We start from the raw sequence: 19,943 nt of genomic DNA on the forward strand, positions 1-19,943 counted from the left end.
ACTCATCTCCGGGAAGCCACGGTGCTCACTCTGAGCTGTGTTTTCCTCTTTGACAGGCGCCCCCCCCCCCCCCACTACTAATAGATTCCAATTCTGCTTCGCGGTGGCTCGTCCTGAAATTCTTTTCTGCACTGACACCAAGGATCTGGCTTTATTAGAGTCAAGGTCCCTGAAAGGTTAAGGGACCTCGCTGGGCTCCCGCAGGTGACAGTGTTGGAGTTGTGTTCCCATCCCAGCTATTGATAAAAAGACCGACCAGCCCTCTCCACTCTCCCCTCTACTCCTGTTTGTGGAGGGCGAGAGACACAGCACCCAGAAGGCACAGAACTTCTGCTTGCAATGTTTCTGGCCTCCTAGCACAGTCCTCTCCCCCACCACCACCACCGGAAGTCAGGGCTGAAAGCGAGGCCCATAGAGAATAAGGATGTGGGATGTCAGAGATGGAGCATATGTGACACCTGCTGTGTTTGAGGGAGGACCTGGTTCCAGAGAGGCCTTCGTGGGGTCACAGTGGCCCTGGACACGCCGTGGCCAAGGCGCTTTCTATTTGCTATGGGTGGCTCCTTGATGTACTGGAACAGATGGGGACCTAGACTGATGCTTTCTTGTTCTGTCCTGTCCCCTACACCCTGGTGAACCCAGGGAAGGCTGGGTGCACAGCAGTGAATGGCCAGAGTCACCGGGAAACATTTGCAAATACCATTCTGTCACCTTGAAAGGCATTTGGCACTGGGCAGTGACTCTGTCAGCCAGGGGGGAAGTTCTTTTACTCTCAGCACAGAACTTCCGCTGCTCAAGTCCTGTTGTCTGTCCCTCCTGAAGGGGACAGCATCATATACTGGCACTCCTTTTGTGCCTCGATGGCAGCATCCTAATCTGTGAGGGTTAATACTGGCTGTCAACAGGACAAGAAGTAGAATCGCTGAGGAGGCGAGAAATGATCTGAAGCAGGAGACTGTCCCTAATGGTAATAGTATTGATCTACGCGCTGGCCTCCTATAATATTCATCTATGTGCTGGCCTCCGGGAGGAAAAGGGAGAAAGCAAGCTGAGCACTAATACCCATCTCTCTCTCTCTGTCTCTGTCTCTGTCTCTGTCTCTCTCTCTCTGCTTCCTGACTGTGATGGATACATTGTAACCAGCTGCCTCCAGCTCCTGTTGCCACTCTTCCCCCATTATGAAGGGAAGGACTCTCAAACTGTACCACCTCCCCCTTCCCCTGCGGCTTTTTATTAGCTATTTTGTCTCAGCAAGGAGGACAGTAACTAATGTGAGATACAATCTAACATTTTAGGTACCAAGAGACAGCAGGTGCACCGGATGATGGGGACCCCACAGGAGCTGCTGGCCATTAAATTAGCTGGTTGGTTCCATCACTTGGGGTGTAAGTGGCTCATCTAGCTGCCTGGACCTGTCTCCCTTTTTCTTCCTAGTGCAGGCTCTGGGCTCCAGCATTTGTAGGGCTCTGCTCTGAATTGTCCATGATGCTTGAACCAGGGGTCGGGGTGGGAGAGGCACACAGTTCTTATGCGATCTTGCCTAAAGGGTCCTGTTCATTCACTGCCCAGGCACCAACTGGTGCCAATCATAGGTGAGCACTGGCCCTGGCCTTTCAGCCCCCAGAGATGACCTGAGGGCTGCCACCCAGCATGTTGCCTCTTCCCAATGCCTAAACTCTTTTAGGATGAGTTTCTTGATGACCTGTAATTCACTGAAACTGGGGCATCTGGAGTCTCCCTCCCTGGCCTGAAGCTCCACTTCTCTTTTCATCTCTGTGCAGTGCAAGCGCATTGGTCTGAGGACAGCCTGCATCCTTGGAGACCCCAGTGCCTGTTTCCTCTGTGCTGGACCTGGGGGAGCCCTCGCCCCCGGCCACTCCTTTCCTGCATCTTCTTGAGTCATTCCTCAGCTGGGGGCTCTGTCTAACTCAGCCAGGCTGTTTGCTGTTATAGTCACATACTCAGCATATTGTGTGGCTTGTGGGGAGAGACTCTGTGTGGTTGTCCCAGTTGACTGAACCAGGAAGCAAAAGCATGCTTCAGAAATAAGTGAGGGTCCCCTGGCTCTTACCTGCCACTGGATCAGCACCGAGGACGTGGTGTGCGGCGTGGCTGAGACAGACCCTGGTGGCTCTCCTGGAACTGCAGGACAGCAGAAGGAAGAGAGCAGGGTTAGACTGCTTCTGCCGGGTTTCAGATGCCCTTCCGAGTGGGGTGGCCATCCTCCTTTTGGGTACCTTTGCCTGTCACTCATCTGCCTGATGTAACAAGGGCAGTCCCCAGGTGGGGGTGGGCTTTAACTGTGCTCAGGCATCCAGTTGAGTTGGAATCCCCATGGGTTGCTTCAGGCCACCTACAGCACTCTGGGAGTTCCTGCTCAAGACCCTGTTAGCATGCAGGGGATTCGGCTAGCCCCAGGGACCTAGCAATTATTTACGACATTATCTGTCATCCCCACCGCCAGGTGCAACAGATGTGTGCTGCCAGATGAAAGGATTGCCCACCACACCAGCTCTCTCCGCTCCTGCATTTTTCTCTGTCTCTCCCCCTTTCTGTTCTTCTCTGCACCCCCTCTTCTCCATTCTCATGGCTCACTTGCTGCTTCTCCCTTTTCCCAGTAATCCCCCTTTATACCAGATCTGTCCCATGGCGTAATTCTCGGGAGGGGGGCACACCATGACATGGGTTTGCCATGGTCCCCCCACCCCCACCCCGGCCACATTATATTTCATAAGAGCCCCTTCCTGGGCTTTCAAGTCTTTGGGGATGGGAGTCGGACAGCATTTTCTGAGATCATGGGTGATAGTTGTTGGTTCCCTGTGAGCAAGCTAGGCTGTCACAGCAAGGTTGTGTGCTCTTAGTTTGAAACGCAGGTATGACTGCTGACAGAGATGAGGCTGCTGCTGCTGGCCAGCAAGGCGAAGCGCATCTGGCCTTGAGCCAGGAAGCTGCAATGCTTCTGGTCTCTCGGGAAGGACAAGGTTGGTTTGACCCCTGCCATGGCTGAGCCTGCTTTTGGACCAAAGCAGAGCTCTTATCATGTGTCAGGTGTAGGAAGCCTTTCTGCCCTCCCCAGACCACCTGGTCCTCTCTCTTGTCCTAAATTGACCTCTCCGCGTCTCCTCGGCTGTGCCTGTGTGCCAACAAGAGCCGTTCAATAAGTGCTCATGGAGCTGGACAAGACTGGCCCTGGTCCATCACCCCACGTGTGTGTACCAGGCTCTGTCTACTTTGCATCGCAGGTTTGTCCCTGGCTGATTCTCCTCTGAACCCTCGAGGCCCTCCAACCTCAGAAGCACAGGTGGACCCAGTGTCACCAATGGTTCTCAACCTGTGGGTTGCAACCCCTTTTGGGGGTTAAACGGCTCTTTCGCAGGGGTCACCTAAGACCATCAGGAAACATAGACATTTACATTATGATTCATAACAGTAGCAAAATGACAGTTAAGAAGTAGCAATGAAAATGGTTTTATGGTTGGGAGTCAACTACAGCATGAGGATTTGTATTAAAGGGTCACAGCATGAGGAAGGTTGAGAACCACTGCTCCAGACCTTCTACCAGTCTGCTGTCGATGTGGACTTTTATCCAGCCCAAGAGCCCTGTGAAGTTGATAAATATCAGGCTAATAAAAAAGAAATGTGGAAGCCAGTACCACCATGCCTGAGATCCTGGGGACTTAGGAGGCAGAAGCAGAGGGATCACAAACTCAGACCAGCCTGGGCCATAACTGAAGCCCTATATTTAAAAATAATGGCTGGGGTCATGGACGGCTCAGTTACAGAGTGAGTGTCTATAATTCCTTAGAGAGGGCTGGCATATGGCTCAGTGGTAGAGCACCTGCCTAGAATCCCCCAGTGAGGGGCTGGGGTGTGGCTCAGTGGTAGAGTACCTGCCTAGAATCCCCCAGTGAGGGGCTGGCATATGGCTCAGTGGTAGAGCACCTGCCTAGAATCCCCCAGTGAGAGGCTGGGTGAGCACCTGCAAACCTTGGGTTCCATCCCTAGCATAGTAAAAAGGAAATGTTACTCAGTCATCAAAGGCCCCTCCCTCTTCCAGCTATGGTAGGGTTGGTCTTGCCAGTCAATCTCCACCTGACAGAGGGAGACAAAGGGCCACAAACACAATGCAAATCCATCCACAAAGGGAAATTGCAAGTGGCAGACAAGGGAGATGATGAGATAGGGGCCTCAAAAGCTCCATTTGAATATCAAAGGATTGAGAAGGGGCCTGGGGAGTCTGGAGAGCTCCTTGAATAGCTTTTCAGAAATGGCCTATTCCCTGAGGTGGCTGAGAGCCTGTTGGGATCTTGTGCTCCCTGTTTGTCAGAGATAACCCAACAATGGAAGCAGCTTGCTGGGTGTCTGGTTTTTTTCTTCTTCTAAGAATTAGTGCATCATTGCAAATATTCTCTCCATTGTGTCTGATACAAGATAAAAATGAATGTGCTTTTTTTTTTTTTAAAGTTTTCATTTGATGTGGACCTTCTACCCTTGCTCAACAGCCCTCTTCTGTGTGTGTGTGTGTGTGTGTGTGTGTGTGTGTATGCCCTATGCATATGTGTATATGTTTATGCCCCATGCTGGTCCTGGGCAGGGGGCAGGGGTGGCCTGATGGGAGTAGGGGAGTGTGTGTGGAGGCTGTGAGTTAAATTTGTACATCTTTCTGTTGTTCTCTGCCTTAGTTTTGAGGGTCTCTTGTTGAACCCACAGTTTTCCCACTTTGGCTAAACTGGCTGGCTAGCTAACCCCTGGGATCCACCCCAACCTCAGCTGGGTTACAAGCATTGTTGGGATTTTTACACAGTTGCTTGGAATTTGAACCCAGGTCCTGATACTTGAGTAAGAACTATGCCATCTCCCCAGCCTGTAGATGCCCCCACTTTTTTGTTTGTTTTTTGAGACAAGGCTTCTCTTTGTAGCTTTGGCTGCCCTGGACTAACTTTGTAGACCAGGCTGGACTCGAACTCACAGTAATCCGCCTGCCTTTGCCTCCGAGTGCTGGGATTAAAGGTGTGCACCACCACCACCTGGCTTGATGCCCCCACTTTTAAGTGAGTTTATTTGTAGATTTTTCTTCCTCTACATACTTTCAGCAGTGAGTGAAGGGGTTTCTCCTCTGTGTTGCCTCCCACCCCACTTCCTGCCAGGTTCCTTGGATTACCTAGCTACCTGCACAAACTCACAGCTTCTCCCCTGATCCTTGCTGCTTCTTGGCCCCTACAACTGCCCCGGGAGCTCATCAACTCTCAGGATGAGTGCCCAGGATGCATTTCTCCAGAGATTCGGGGAATCTCAGAGTCCCTTTCATCAGGCACCAGACCCAGTGGGCCCAGCCACAGCTGGCCGTCTCACAGGGGTCGGAGGAGGCATCTACATTAATCATTCTTCAAGGTTGACTGGCCCACCATGACAACTTCTGTGACCAGGGAGAGTTGGAATGTTACAGGTCGGGAGCTGGATTATCTTGGGCTATCTAAGCCCCTAAATACCCACATACTGCCTACCACTGCGTGCAATATAACACCATCAGGACTGCTAGGTAAATCCTTTTGGAATGCACAAGCAGACCTCTTAGCTTCACCAATTCTAAGGCTAAAAATGTCAACAGATAAATTCGAGGTCTAAAGGGGAGGTTACTGCAACTCGACAAAACAGCGTTCCCACTAATACATTCAAACTTGTTCTTGTTTAAAATTTCCTTTGTTCTGCCACCATAAAAACTGTATGGAACTATTAACATGTTCCAGTATTTGGGGCAACCTGAATCCGTGTTCCCCTGGGGCCATGACCACTCATATTTAGTTCCGAAGTAAAGTATCCCCCATTTACCCTGAGGTAAGGGCTGATTATTTGTTTTGTTTTTGGCATCAAATGTCTTGAGTATGTCAGGGAGGCTGAAAATGGATCATCTCCACCCCTGGGCTAGTCCCTGAGGTGGCCTGGAACTTTGTGTGGAAGAAGTTAAACTTCCAGGCGATGGCCACGGCACACGATGTGAGGTCACAGGACGAGGCAGCTGGGACCTGGCCCATTTGGAAACCATTGCACCGGAGCGTTAAATGGAAGAGATGGAGCTTTCTGGGAGTTTCCGCAAAGCCCTGGTGGCTGAACTAAGTGCCTGGGCTTTGAGGCTGATCTGAGATGGAGCTGTCTCCTCCTGGGCTCGCTGCCCTCCTTTCACAGGTGCCTGAGATGACAATGTATCTTTTGGCCAACTGCCTCTGAGGCCAGACGGGGGTGGGGGGTGGGGAGGTGGGGGGTGGGGGTGGGTGGGTGGGGAGGTGGGGGGTGGGGGTGGGTGGGTGGTGAAAAAGCCACCTGGTGCTTTGGGGGCTCAGGGAATCTAAAACTACTTGGACCCAGCTACCTGGTGACATTTATTTTTAACGACCCCCATTAATTATTCAATTTCTAATGGACGAGGGTTTTGGAAGCCAATCAAAGCGAGTTCCATTCCATCTGGAAGCTCTCTGGGGGTGAATGGGCCTTGATTTACGACCATAGGGTGTGTAGGAACACCCCAGGCTGTCAGTTACTAATGGACGGCTGTGGCTTGTCACCCTCCCTGGTGATTCCTCCTCTCTGCCCAAGACTGGAGCAGGGTCTTTCTGTGAAGAAGGCATCGTCTGGCCTCAGCCCAACAGTGGCTGGGGTCGGGGGAGGTTGAGCTGGGATGCCTTTTGCTCACCATCTTGCAGTGTGGTCACAGCCTCTGTTTCTGCACTGAAGTCACTGTCCCCAATGTCATTGGTGGCCTTCAGGCGTAGCTTGTAGGAGGTGAAAGGCCTCAGCCTGCAATGGAAAGAAGTTGGTAAGCACAGGGAGGCAGTCTCCCTGTCTTGTCTGTGTTGTGACTAGGGGAATCATAGAGAGGCAGGCAGATGTTTCCTCTGGCCTGGGAGCTGATAAGTCGGGTCACCCTGCAACCACAGTAGACAGAACCACTTGGTGGATACAGTTACTAGGGCTTTTCAGGGCCCATAGATGGCATGGTGCCCTGGGAGAGACAGTTTCGCTGAGGGAGACATCAGTGAGGAAATTTTGTCCGGAGGACATTCAATACCTCTCTAATAAGATACTACACAGTTAATTGCTGCTTACCTAGGCCAGAGATGGAGAGGGAGAACTGGGGTTGGGCTCTAGAGAGAGCTGAAAAGATGGTTCTTCCAGTTCTAAGGTACCCAGAGCAAAGCTTGTCCCTTATTCCTCGCTAGGGTTCTTGTCAGCTCTGTCCTGGCAGCTAGCCAACCCCCTTCGATTCACCATCTTCTCTCCCCCGCCCCAGACAGACATGCCCAAAGGATTGTTCTCTCTTTCAGGTACGGAGCCCATGGTGTACCAAGGGCAAGCGTACCCTGTCCAGCTTGCATTAGGGCCAAAGTTCCCAGGCAGGAGGGAAATGGGCCATCAGGCCAATGCTGCCTTCAAAGACAGGTTCTGTTCTTCAGAAAACTCATAATCAGTTTCAGAAACCATCGTGTGGACTAAACTTCCCAGAATAAACAAACAATCAAACAAATGCAAAGGACAGGAAAAAGTAAAGAAAAGAGGCTGGGCACAGTGGCACACGCCTGTCATCCTAGCACTCAGGGAGGCAGAGACAGATGGATCTCTGTGAGTTCGAGGCCAGCCTGGTCTACAGAGTGAGTCCAGGACAGCCAAGGCTACACAAAGAAACCTTGTCTTGAAAAACAAAAACAAAGAAAGAAAAGGAAAAGAAAGCCATTCTTCAAGGCTGCTTGGCCGATTTCTAGAATGTCACACGTTGGGAGCAAGCTGTCTTGAGCAAGCTGTTTAGCCCCCTAAGCAGCCATTTATGCTCCCCTGTGTGTCTGACCTAGCATCCATGTGACGGTTAGGCAAAGCCTTTCAGAAGGTACAGGCAGACCTCTGCCTTCCACCAACCCAAAGGCCGAGAATGTCCCCAGACGGCGTCCGATGACAGCGTCTGAAGCCCTAGCAGACGTTCCCTGCTCTGCTGTAACCGCCTACCTGCCCTTTCCACCAGTGCATTTTAAACCGCCCGCACTTAGGACTGTCTCTGTTCTGCTATTTTAAAATCTTCACTAAACTGTTACCACAGTGGAACACGGTATTTGGGGTAGCCTGGAACTGTGTTCTGGGACTACAGTCACTCATATTTGCCTCTGGATGAAAGTATCCTAGCCCTTGAAGTGACAGCTGTGTTTTTGTGCTAGCGCCGTGATCAGAGCACTTTTGCACCCCTCTGCCTCTAAATACACTGGATTACAGCACTTCCCTGAAGCCTCGAAGGGTCCTCCTCTCAAAGACCCTGGAACAGTCTAGCCCTGCCAATTCCTAGACCCTTGCAGGCCTGGCCTCTCCAGCAGCAACCAGGAGACTCTCTGGCCTTGGTTGGCTTAACTCAGCTTACCAGAGAAGCCCCCCAAAGGCCCACTGCCTAGAATGATACCTGGTGTGGTTTCCGGGGACAGCTTTTGCTTAGCTCAAACAGACCGTGTCCACCTGTTCCCGGCTTCCCAGAAGCCACTGTGTCTAGTCCTAGAGATAAATGTCTGTGCATCTCCCAGCCTCACACACCGACCACCCACATTTGAGTAGCTAGCTGCTTCCCTGGTGTTAAAGGCAGCATGGAGCCCTTAAAAATGTGGGTTCTAACATATACCCTCCAATTCCTGCCCCCAAACCCCCAGCCATACTTGGAGGGGCCACTTAGCAGACACTTCCTCATCTGGGCAGCTAATACTAAGAGGCTGTCCTGAGAATTAAACCAGATGAGCGAGGCACTTGGGAGACTCTGTAGTAAGCACTTGCTTAAAATAGCTGATACAGGGCTGGGGCAATGGCTCGGTGGGTAAGAGTGCTTGCTGTGCAAGCATGAAGAGGACCTGAGTTCAAATCCCTAATACCACACGGGTGTGTGTGGCCGTGCATGTGCAAACCCAGTGCTGGGGGAGGAGAGGCTAGAGGCAGGAGGATTACTATCTGCCAGACTAGCTCCAGCTCCAGTCAGAGACCCTGTCTGAATGGAATAGGTTAGTGCAGGACACAAGTCACCCTCCTCTAACCTGTGTGTGACTGTATCTGCATACACATGTGCATACACATGTGCATATACCCCTACCCCAACACACACACACACACACACACACACACACACACACACAGAGAGAGAGAGAGAGAGAGAGAGAGAGAGAGACAGACAGACAGAGAGAGAGAGAGAGAGAGAGAGAGAGAGAGATGGAGAGCAAGTGAGAGAGAGCAGTTATTATTTCTTAGATATTATTTTAGAAAGCTGAAGTAAGTGCCCATCACATGGTAACTGTCCTGGATGTCTCTTTGCCCATTACTTTCTTTTCTATTTCCTTCTTTCCCTCCTTCCTCCCTTCTTCCCTTCCTCCCTTCCTTCCTTTTTTGAGTCTGTAGCTAAGGCTGGCTATGAACTTCCTTTGTGCCTTAAGATGACTTTGAATTCCTGATCTTCCAGTTTCCATCTCTCAGGACCTGGGGTTGGAGGCAGGTATCACCTGTATCACCACACCTGGTTCTATGCTGTGTTGGGAATAGAACCCAGAGCTTGGTGTGTGCCAGGCAAGCACTCTACCGAGTGAGCCACATCCCCGGCCCTCTTGTGTCTTCTCTCATGGCCACACTGTCACTCTACAGCCCTAATGACTGGGACTAGGGCAGCCTCAGGAGCTCCTGCCTCTTTAGCATTGAGAACTGTGCGTGGCACCTCGAGGTGTTCAGTAACACTTTGCCAAGGAAGTGAATATACTGTGGTGACAATGCTGCTCCAAATCCCCTTGGGAAGGTAGGAGATGAGGGTCCACATCACATGCTGTGATAATGGCCTACTGGGCAAGATGTGCCCACTGTACAGTAGTGGCACAACTGTTATGGAGGTGACTAACCACTTTCTGATTGGAGCTGAGGTCTGCTCCCCAGGGGCTGTTTCATGCCTGATACTATAATCCTGTTCAAATGTCCCTAGCTGGTAAGGTCATTGGCCCCAAGGTAGAATATACTATTGTACTTTCCTAAATAGTTGTGTTTATACCCACTAGGCTTCTTTCAGCCGTGGCCAGAGAAGCTTCTCTTTTCAGTGGGCAATAGACAACATAGTACAAACAAAGGACTGGGTGTTCAGTGTTAAACTGCACGTCGATAGCCTCCCTGAAGACTCGGGGAGCACTGTGAAAGGGGAGGCAGGAAGAACGTAAGAGCCGGAGGATGGGGAGGAGTGCTGTGAAACATTGCCTCCCAGACATGACATGGCTACCACACTCATGAACTCACAGCCGCTGGGCTTCTCTGCATGAGATCAGCTAGCCCAAATGCCAGTGTAGATGGGGCCCAGGGTCTCCACGCTTGACCCACCTCATACTATGGGGGTTTTGACAGTAGATAGTTGCTGGGGTAAAGAAGGATCATCTATCTATCTATCTATCTACCATCTATTACCTAATGTTCATGTGTGCACTTGTATGACTTTATGTGACATGTTCCATATACATGCAGGGGCCATGGAAACCAGAAGAGGATGTCAGATCCCCAACAACTAGAGTGACTAGAGTTACAGGCGGTTGAGAGTCACCTGATGTGGGTGTTGGGAACTGAAGCCGGGTCTTCTGTAAGAGCAGAAAGTGCCCTTAATCACTGAGCCATCCCTCCAGCCCAAAGATTCATTTTGTTTCTGTTTTTAAAAAATATTATGTAAATATTTATGAGCCTGAGTGCATATGTGTGCACCACATGTATGCAGGCGTCTCGGAGGCCAGAAGAGGGTGTTGCGTCCCCTGGAGAGTATTGTTCTTTTTTGAGAATGTGATCATTGGTGGGGGTTTGTACGCTCAGGTGGATGGCCTCACACCCACGCACATGTGGACAGTACAAACTGGACTTAGGAAGGTAAGTGTGTGTGTGTGTGTGTGTGTGTGTGTTTTGAAGGGATGTGTTGTATGGGATATTGAGGGAGTTGGAGAGTTGAACATGATGGTATTTCAATGCATATAGGCATACATTTCTCAAAAATAAAGAAAAAAATTTAAAGTAAAATTAAAAACAGAAAACCCAGGACACAGGCCTTGCACATAGAATGGAGAAAGCTGAGTTCATATTCATCAGTGCCCAGAGTGAGAATCCAGTGCCCCTTAAGAGGGCTACATGGCATGCTCCCTCTACTGCCCACCTGTGTTGGGAGCCCTGTTCAACGCAGACAGCAGTGTGAAGAAGGTGATGGGTGCCAGGTGGCTGGGTGGACCAGGTGGACCAGGTGGCTGGGTGGACCAGGTGGACCAGGTGGCTGGGTGGACCAAACCAGCTTTGAGACGAAGGAAGTTGAGTGTGAAGATGGGTGAGAAACAGGCCTACAGCAGACCAGGCTCTACCAGGACTTAATTCACCAAGTATGCCTAAGAGCACATAGGCTCAGAGGCAAGGGCTCCAGGGAGTTAATTCTGCCTGCAGGAAGCCAGGTTTGCACTCTGCAAACAGAAGAGGGGACTTGAACGCTGGTGCAGGGAGTCTTGTAGTGGAGATGAGAGACCTGTGATGATGGTGACTGATGATCAGGTCATCACGGCCCTGTCCTTGTCACCAGCTTCCCTACTCTTAGCTAGCTCTATGTTCCCTGGCACTAGTGTCCTATGTGCAAATGCCTCTGGCTCTGCCCGCTCCTGTAGATCTGACCTCTGATCACAGCTGTGCCCCCCATGCCCTCCTACCTCAGTCCCAGCCCATGACCCCATCCTGCCAGGGTCTCTCCTGCATCAAGGCCAATCTCAAGGACTCCCTAATAAACGAAAGAAAGATCTGCTCTTTGATTTCCCCCACATCCCTCTCCGCGCCTCCGGGGCAACCTGAGCCTCTGCTGTAGAGTTGGCCAAGCAGAATTCAAATTTAGCTCCATCATTACCAGCCAGGGCGAGTCATTTGATTTTTATGGATCTCCCTTTGTTCGACTGTAAAAATGGACATCAGAGCCCCTGAGATCATTCGTGGACATCGAACCACCATCAGGGACCTAATGATCTTGGCACACAGTGGACAATTAATAAACGCTATTTTCTCTTTGCTCTTCTGGAAGGTTCTCTTTCCCTGCCTCTGGAGGCGGAGGAGGGGGAGTGTCCCCAGCCCTTTGCACAACCCACCCCACATGCCTTGCCTTCTGGATGCTGCCCAGGCTTAAGGCACAATTGTGAGAGAACCGCTGTTACCTTGGCTCTTACTTCTGAGCATCCAAGATTCAGGAAATGAGGAGACTTCCCAGCATAGGGAATAAACCCTACCACACCTGCTGCTCTACAAACACAGGAGGCAGGTTCGCACCATCCGACGTTTGCCAATACTGTGGGTGTTCACATGAGAGTTTTACCTGCATTGCCAAAGTCCTTTAGAAGGAGTTGTGGGTGTGGGCAAGGCATGGCCTGCAGTTCACTGTGTCTCCCTCAGAGCTAATGTCAGGGTCTTTGAAATGTAGGTTGATATGTAGGTTCTCTGGTTCATCTTCATTAGGATGGAAGATACATGAATCCTGGACATTTTGAATTCTGCCCACTGTTGCTTTTACCTACTTATCTCAAAGGCACTGAAACTACCTCCTTTTTAAAAATTAATTTTTTCAGATTACATCTCAATTGTTATCCCCTCACTTGTATCCTCCCATTCCTCCCTCCCTCCCTCCCTCTTTCACCCTATTCCCCTCCCCTAGCTCTGTGACAGAAGGGGACCTCCTACCCCACCATATGGTCACAGCCTATCAAGTCTCATCTTGGTAGCCTGCTTATCCTTTCTCTGGGTGTCACCAGGGCTCCCCACCAAGGGGAAGTGGTCAAATAGGGGGGCACCAGAGTTCATGTCAGAGTGGGTCCCCACCTGATGGTGTTCATCTGGGATCTACTAGGGATGAGGAGGCAGGAGGATGAAATTTCAAGGCTTGTCTGTTTAGAGTAGTTATTGTCAAACCTAAGCATAACTTGGGACGAGGGAGCCTCTGCCAAGGCACTGTCCTCATCACATTGGCTGGCGATCCTGCTACAGGGCATTTTCTTAGTTGCTACTCGCTACAGGAGGGACCAGGCCACTGTGGCCTTCACCGTTCCTGGGCAGGCGGGCCTGAAGAAAGGTGGCGGGGAAGCAAGCCTGAAAGCACTGTTCCTCCACAGGTCCTGCCTCCTGGTTCTTCCTCAAGCTCCAGCCCTGGCTTCCCTTATGATAGACTGAAATCTGGAAGCTAAAGCAAGCCTTTTCCTCCACAAGTCTGTCAGGATTTTAACCCAGCAACAGGAAGCAAGCTAGAATACCAGCTACAGAGTAAGTTGAATGCCAGCCTGGACTACCTGTGGGATACTATCTTTAAAAAAAGAAAGAAAGAAAAGAAGAGAAAAGAAAGTGGGGTATAGCTCTAGTCACAGTACTTGCCTAGAATCCCCCAGTGAAGGGCTGGTAGTGTGGCTCAGTGGTAGAGCACCTGCTTAGAATCCCCCAGTGAGGGGCTGGGGTGTGGCTCGCTGGTAGAGCACCTGCCTAGAATCCCCCAGTGAGGGGCTGGGGTGTGGCTCAGTGGTAGAGCACCTGCTTAGAATCCTCCAGTGAGGGGCTGGGGTGTGGCTCAGTGGTAGAGCCCCTGCCTAGAATCCCCCAGTGAGGGGCTGGGGTGTGGCTCTGTGGTAGAGCATCTGCCTAGAATCCCCCAGTGAGGGCCTGGGGTGTGGCTCAGTGGTAGAGCACCTGCCTGGAATCCCCCAGCAATGGGCTGCAATATAAATAGCAAAGCATTTATCCAGCATGCAGAATGTACTAGGAGGGCATCCCAAATAGGACATGGACAACACACACACACACACACACACACACACACACACACACACACACACACACACTCATTCCACATACATCTATTACTTGCAACATGAAGAATGAAGAGAATGAAATCCTCGTGTAATATCCCAGCCAAGCGCACCTGCATTTACATGTCAGCACTGTTACAACTCTACAGAGGAAGAAATGAAGATTCCTGTGGACCAAGGGCCAGCAACCTTATTTGCAAACTCCTGCTGTTTATGTGGTCATTCTTTCTCCTTGGGATATGATGATTTCTGACTGAATGCACTGTGCCTGTGACAGTCTGTACTCCATGGAAGAGGGGAGCCCTAATGCCAGTGAACAGCCCTCCTGAGGTCCCTGCTCTCTGCCCTTCCCCAAACCCCTGCATCCCGTCCTTTCTTCTGTGTTTAGTTTCGCTGGAAGACCACCCCCATTAGGGCAGCTACAGGAGCTAATTTCTGGAGAGACTGACCAAAGAGGCTCCAAAACACAGAGCAGAGAAGATGGGCAGTAGTGGTCCATGCTAGGTCAGGTCAAAGCAACTCCTGGGACTCCCCCTAACCCCGTGGCTGGTGTGTGTAGAGTCCTGCTGCCCTTAAGAGCACTTAAATCCCTATACATACATATTTTTGGATCTTACACGTTTACTTAGACTGAATTCTGGGTAGTGACTTCCATGAGAAGCAAGTTCCTGGAACTGCCCACCCCAGGGGGAGAACGGGAGGAGAGAAAGAGGAGAGATACAGGTCATGTGCCAACTAGGAGCCCCTCTGCTCAGCCCTAAGAGCATATCCGCTGCTCAAATGAAACTACCCTGAGCTGTGACCCCATCCTGTCTGAATCCCCTTTCCAAGACAAGGTCTGAGGCTGAGTCGGGGGTGGGGTGGGGGTGGGGCTGGAGTTCCCCTGTTAGAACCCAGGCCCACCTCTCAAGAGCAGTGGTCGCCTTGACTAGATCTCAGATCCTGAGGGGGTTAGACTTTGGCGCTTTCTATGGTCCAGGGTGTTAAGAACCTTTGTGTGCTGTGCCCTCAGTCTACAACTCTAATCAGCGCCTGGCTTCTCCATGTTCTTTGTCAAATGCCCACTGTTGAACCAAATCATGTGATGTGAGACTTCCTGGCAGCCTGAATGAAGGCTGTTCTCTGAATAGTCTCTTGCCCCACAGCTTTGCCATCTTCCTTCCTTGAGAGGCTGCTGTATTCTCTCTCTCTCTTTCTCTCTCTCTCTCTCTCTCTCTCTCTCTCTCTCTCTCTCTCTCTGTCTCTCTCTGTCTCCTTTCTTAACTTCTTCAGGCTTAGCTGAACCTCTCCTTCCCTCTTGGGCCCCATCGTGCCCAGATCTCCATGTACTGTACTGTTTCCATCTAATGCTCTCCCCCCATGCTGAGGCCCTTCCCCCCTCTGCACCCTCTGAAGATACTCAGGAGACAGCTTCGGTTCTGCACCAAGCACTGCAGGTGTGTCACCATCTTCCCACTGTCCTGTCTAACATCCCCAGTAACAGTCTGAGGGCCTCGGTCTCCACACAGGTGCTCACTCAATGCCAGCAGGTCACATCCCAGCCCTGTGCTGGGCTCTGGGCCACAGCTACCTGAGCAGAGGGCCTCGGCCGCTACATCTCCACAGTCAAACTCCTGTCCTTCCATTGGCTGATCTCACGTTGCTGGTGGAAGTAAACTTAGCTGCTGGGTCATTGGGGGTGACGCCATTGCAGCAGACAAAGCAGCGTCTCAGGATACTGTCTGAGGCCGGCTTCCATTCTGGTTCCTGCCCGTTAAGAAGTGGACAGGTCTCCTCTGGACCAAATGAAAACACCTATCTTGAAACAGGGGCCTCTCCGTACCAGACACAATGTCTGTGGTGACAGCTGTGTAAACAGGGCTGAGATTTTTATCTTGTCCTTCACGTGGCCAGATAAAGGAATGGGGTTATTTAACCTCAAAGAGACAGGCTGTCTCTCTGGCTTTCACCTCCAGCCACCCATATCCTTCCCACTGCCTCCTCCCAATCCCCCAGCACCTACTGTTAGCATACTGTCTGCCTAGCAACCTATGATGTCATTACCTGCCTGCTACTAGATGGGCCAGCTGCCCAGGATGTGAAAAGGACAAACCCATCTCATCTTTCTCTCTTGCTTTCTCTGCCTCTCTCTTGCTTCTTTCTCTCTCTTGCCTCTATCTCGGTCTCTTTCTCTCTGGGGTGCCACGCCCCCTTTCTTGCTCTCCCATGCTCATATAATAAACTTCTCTGTATCATCTCTGTTGCCTGGCATCTTATGTTTTAATCATTACACCTACCCTTGGGGGTACTGGGGCATAGCCCAGGTTCAGCCCCATTCTTCTTGCCTCCCAAGTCCTTGGACCTTGGCGTAGCACATACGGAATGTAGGAGCCCTAAAGATTTGGAGTCCCTGGTGTGGAAAGTGTTAGCAGAGACAGGGGGCTAGCTCTCAATGGGACATCTCCTTGGACACACAGACACCTGCTGTGTGAGCTGACCAGGGTCATGATAGGGACTTTCAGATTAGGGACCCTCAGGTGAGTAGGGGCCCTTTTTCCTCCATTACCTTTAAATTGTTTTTTTTAATTAATTTAAAATTTTATTTTTCTATTAACGTTTCAACATGTTCTTTGTCACGCTCAGATCTTAAGTCCTAATTTTTAACACATGTGTTCGTGTGGGAGGGAGTATGTGTACAGGCCAGGAAACTATAAAGGAGTGCATGAGAAGCTAAAAGGAGGCTTTGGGGTGGAGAGGTGGGAGGGTATGTGGTATGAATGAGGAAGAACGGATATGGGTTGGGGAGAAGGGTCCAAGCAGGGGTGAGGCAGGGAGATGGGGGAGAGGCATTTCACACACATCAACACCGCACAGGAAGGAAAAGGCCGTGAGGAAACTGCTACTTAAATGCTGTATCCAGCGAGGTAACCCTGTGTGATTTCTACCATCAACTGTCAGCCGCACAGACCCTAGCATCGCCCTGGAGCCGCGCCTCAGGAATTGCCTGCAGGGAACCATCTGGACTAGGTTAACTGATGTGCTAAGAGCCACCCTAAGTGTGGGTAGCACTGTTCCAGGGGTCAGGGTCCTGGGATGAAAAACAAATGAGAGGCCTTTCCTGATTGGATGCGATGGGACTAGATGCCTCAAGCTCCCACCCCAGCTGCCGTGAGGGACCCCTTCAAACTGTGAGGCACGGTAAACCCTCCCTCCCTTAGACTGCTTTCAGTAGGTGTTTCGTTGCAGGAGGGAGACAAATGACTAGGGACTACAGGTTCAGAAAGATGAATACTGAATGCTACCCCTCCCCTGCCCCAGCCCCGCCCTGCGGTACCTTTCCACGGCACAGGCTGTGGCCTCGTGGCTGATGGAGGAGGAGTAGGTCTGCCACTCTCCACCAGGCAGCTCTCGGACCTGCACGGTGAAGTACCGGATCGGGGAGGCCCCGTCACTGCCAGGGACCCACTGGAGCCGTAGGCTACGCGCTGTCACCTCTGCCTGGGGTACCAGGAGCTCTCTGGGGGGTGCTGGCCTCTCTGCAACCAGAAGAGAAGAAAAGCGAGGGCTCATGAGAGACCACTCCTTACTGTTCCCTGGTGTCTGCCCGTGGGGAGCCGCTGTGTGGGACAGGCACTGAGAAAGGAGTTGGCTTAGCTTAGTAGGTAAAGTACTTGTTATAGCAGCTTGAAAAGCCAAGTTTAGGCCCCAGATCTCATATAAAGATCTGGGTATGGTGGTGCATGCTTTTAATTCTGGTTCTAGGGAGGCGGAGACAGGCAAACTGCTGGGGCTTCTTGGCCAGCCAGCCTCACCTAGTGGGAGAGTCCCAGGTCCCACTGAGACACCCTGTTTTAAGAAACTGGGTTGATGGTACCTGAGAGAGGAAGCCAAGACCCAGGGCTGGCCTTCTGACTCCCATATGCACCCGCACATGCAGTCCCACTCATGTGGACACACGCACATGCAGTCCCACTCACGTGAACACACCCACACATGCAGTCCCACTCACGTGGACACACCCGCACATGCAGTCCCACTCACATGGACACACACGCAAGGCAGTCCCACTCACGTGGACACACGCACACGCAGTCCCACTCATGTGGACACACACGCACATGCAGTTCCACTCACGTGGACACACGCACATGCTTGCTTCCCCTGCTGTGCACGTAATGGAAGAAAAGCGAGTCCCCGATTCAGGATGGGGAGGTTGATTTACAGCTGACTTTGGACGCAGCAGATTAGGTCTGACTGGGGAGGAGGGCTTGCTCGCATAGCAGAACCAGCCAGAAGTTGGAGCAAATATATCTGAACGACAGCTGACATCTCAGCCTGTGCTCTTCCGAACGACCCAAGCCTCCTTGGCACGTTGTCTGATTTGGGGACTCAGCGCATCCTTAAAACCTTACTTCTTTTTCTTTGTAGTCAACCTGAGTCTAACACGTGAGATGACTCTACTGGGTTCTTCTGTGAGGTGGGCGGCAAGTGCAGGGCAGAGGTGGGGGGTGGGGGGCTGTGTGCTGTTTTACTGGTTTCTTCAGGATTAGAATGCAGGGTACCTGGGACCAGCCTTGGCCTTGAATTGGTACCATGTGCCCGATCCTGGGTTCCCATCCCCCACTGACTTCAACAGAGGAACTCCATAGAGGGAGAAGTAATTGTTTAATTGTTTATCATGAAGATTATTGATTCTGATTAAAACGTGTGGCATGTAATAAAGCAGCCATCGATTGCGGGCCCCACAGTGACAGGGCTGTGAGAGGCACTTCGATCTGGTTCAATCAACGGTCCTGGCTGTGAGTGTACACACTGGCTGGAAGTCTGATTTCTGCAGACGTGAGAAAGAGCTGGGCTCCCCGTCCTGTTTCTAAGACCTTCTATGGCCACACTGCCAGTGGAAACAGCTCCGGATCCATCCCTAGGTCTTGCATCAGGACCTGGTTAGAAGTCAAGGTTCTCCAGTCCCTTAGTGATGGCCCTGTGCCCAAGGCAACAAGCTGTCACAACCAGGCTGTACTGGCTCACGCACAGAAGGGTGTTTGTGTGTTTGTACGTGGCTCTGACTGAAGCACCGTAAGGGCCCTACGAGACTTCCCTCATCCATCCTTTGTCTCTGAAGTGCTGATGAGCTGGAGAGATGGCTCAACTGGTTAAGTGGGGCTGGTACAAACAAGAGGACCAGAGCTGGATCCCCACAGGCCATACGAAAAGAAGCCCAGAGGAGTGGTTGGTGTAGCCTTGTGATCTGGGGAGGGAGAGACAGTTGGATCCCTGTGGCTTGATGGCCTGTTAGCTTTGCCAAATCAGCAAGTGGCAGGCCTGTGAGGAACCTCGTGTCAAAGAACAAGGTAGAGAGTGTCTCAAGGAGTGACACCTGAGGTATCGGAAACCTGCACATGCATGCAAACACCCACTCAGGTGCATAGTTACACAGACAAGCACACATAGGAACATGTGCACACAAGTGTGCATGCAAACACACACACACACACACACACACACACACACACACACACACACACACACACACTGTTTAGCATTCTTAAGGAATGCATGACCTAAGGAAGAAGGCAAAAGCCAAGGGTAGCCACCTGTGGGTCTTTGAGCAAAGGTCCCTGTTACCAGTTCTTGAAGACACTACTAAACACTCTGGGGACCAGACAGTAGCTGTCAATCCCTGGAGGACCCTCCCAGCACCCATCTTTTGGATCCTGGTCCTGTGATCCAGGTGCCATAGGCATTGAAGGCTCATCCTCCCCACAAAGGACCCAGTAAGAGCATCCATTCGTAAAGTTATGGAGGCAACACGGGAGGGGCCAATGAAAGCCTCACATGAGCCTGGCTCACAGGAGGGGCAGTCAGCATTTGGGGAAGTGGTAATGCTTGCACATCAGCAAGGAGGGGCAAGATGCTTGCTTTGAGAGAGATGTGCTATGGGTGTGGCTCAGCTGGTCTAGCATTCGCCTAGCCTGAGCGAGGTCCTGGGTGGGTCTGGTTTCCAGGACCCGGTAAAGCCAGCATAGCCCCAACATTTCAGAGGTAGAAGCCTGCTGAGTGGTGGCAGCAGCACACGCCTTTGATCTCAGCACTGGGGAGGCAGAGAGGCAGGCAAATCTATGAGATCAAAGT

General features: G+C 51.4%; 1 protein-coding gene across 1 annotated transcript in view; it reads right to left on the bottom strand.

Annotated features, from left to right (window-relative positions):
• Sdk1 (sidekick cell adhesion molecule 1) overlaps window positions 1-19,943 on the bottom strand; it is a 952,579-nt gene that overhangs the window by 77,453 nt on the left and 855,183 nt on the right. Inside the window, exons 30-32 of the mRNA XM_051161155.1 lie at window positions 17,146-17,347; window positions 6,689-6,792; window positions 2,072-2,142 (exon numbers count right to left, since the gene is read on the bottom strand). Coding sequence (XP_051017112.1) covers window positions 2,072-2,142; window positions 6,689-6,792; window positions 17,146-17,347 — 377 coding nt within the window. The remainder of the gene's footprint in view (window positions 1-2,071; window positions 2,143-6,688; window positions 6,793-17,145; window positions 17,348-19,943) is intronic.

Source organism: Acomys russatus, chromosome 19 (genome assembly GCF_903995435.1).
Source record: "Acomys russatus chromosome 19, mAcoRus1.1, whole genome shotgun sequence".
Taxonomy (NCBI): Eukaryota; Metazoa; Chordata; class Mammalia; order Rodentia; family Muridae; genus Acomys; species Acomys russatus.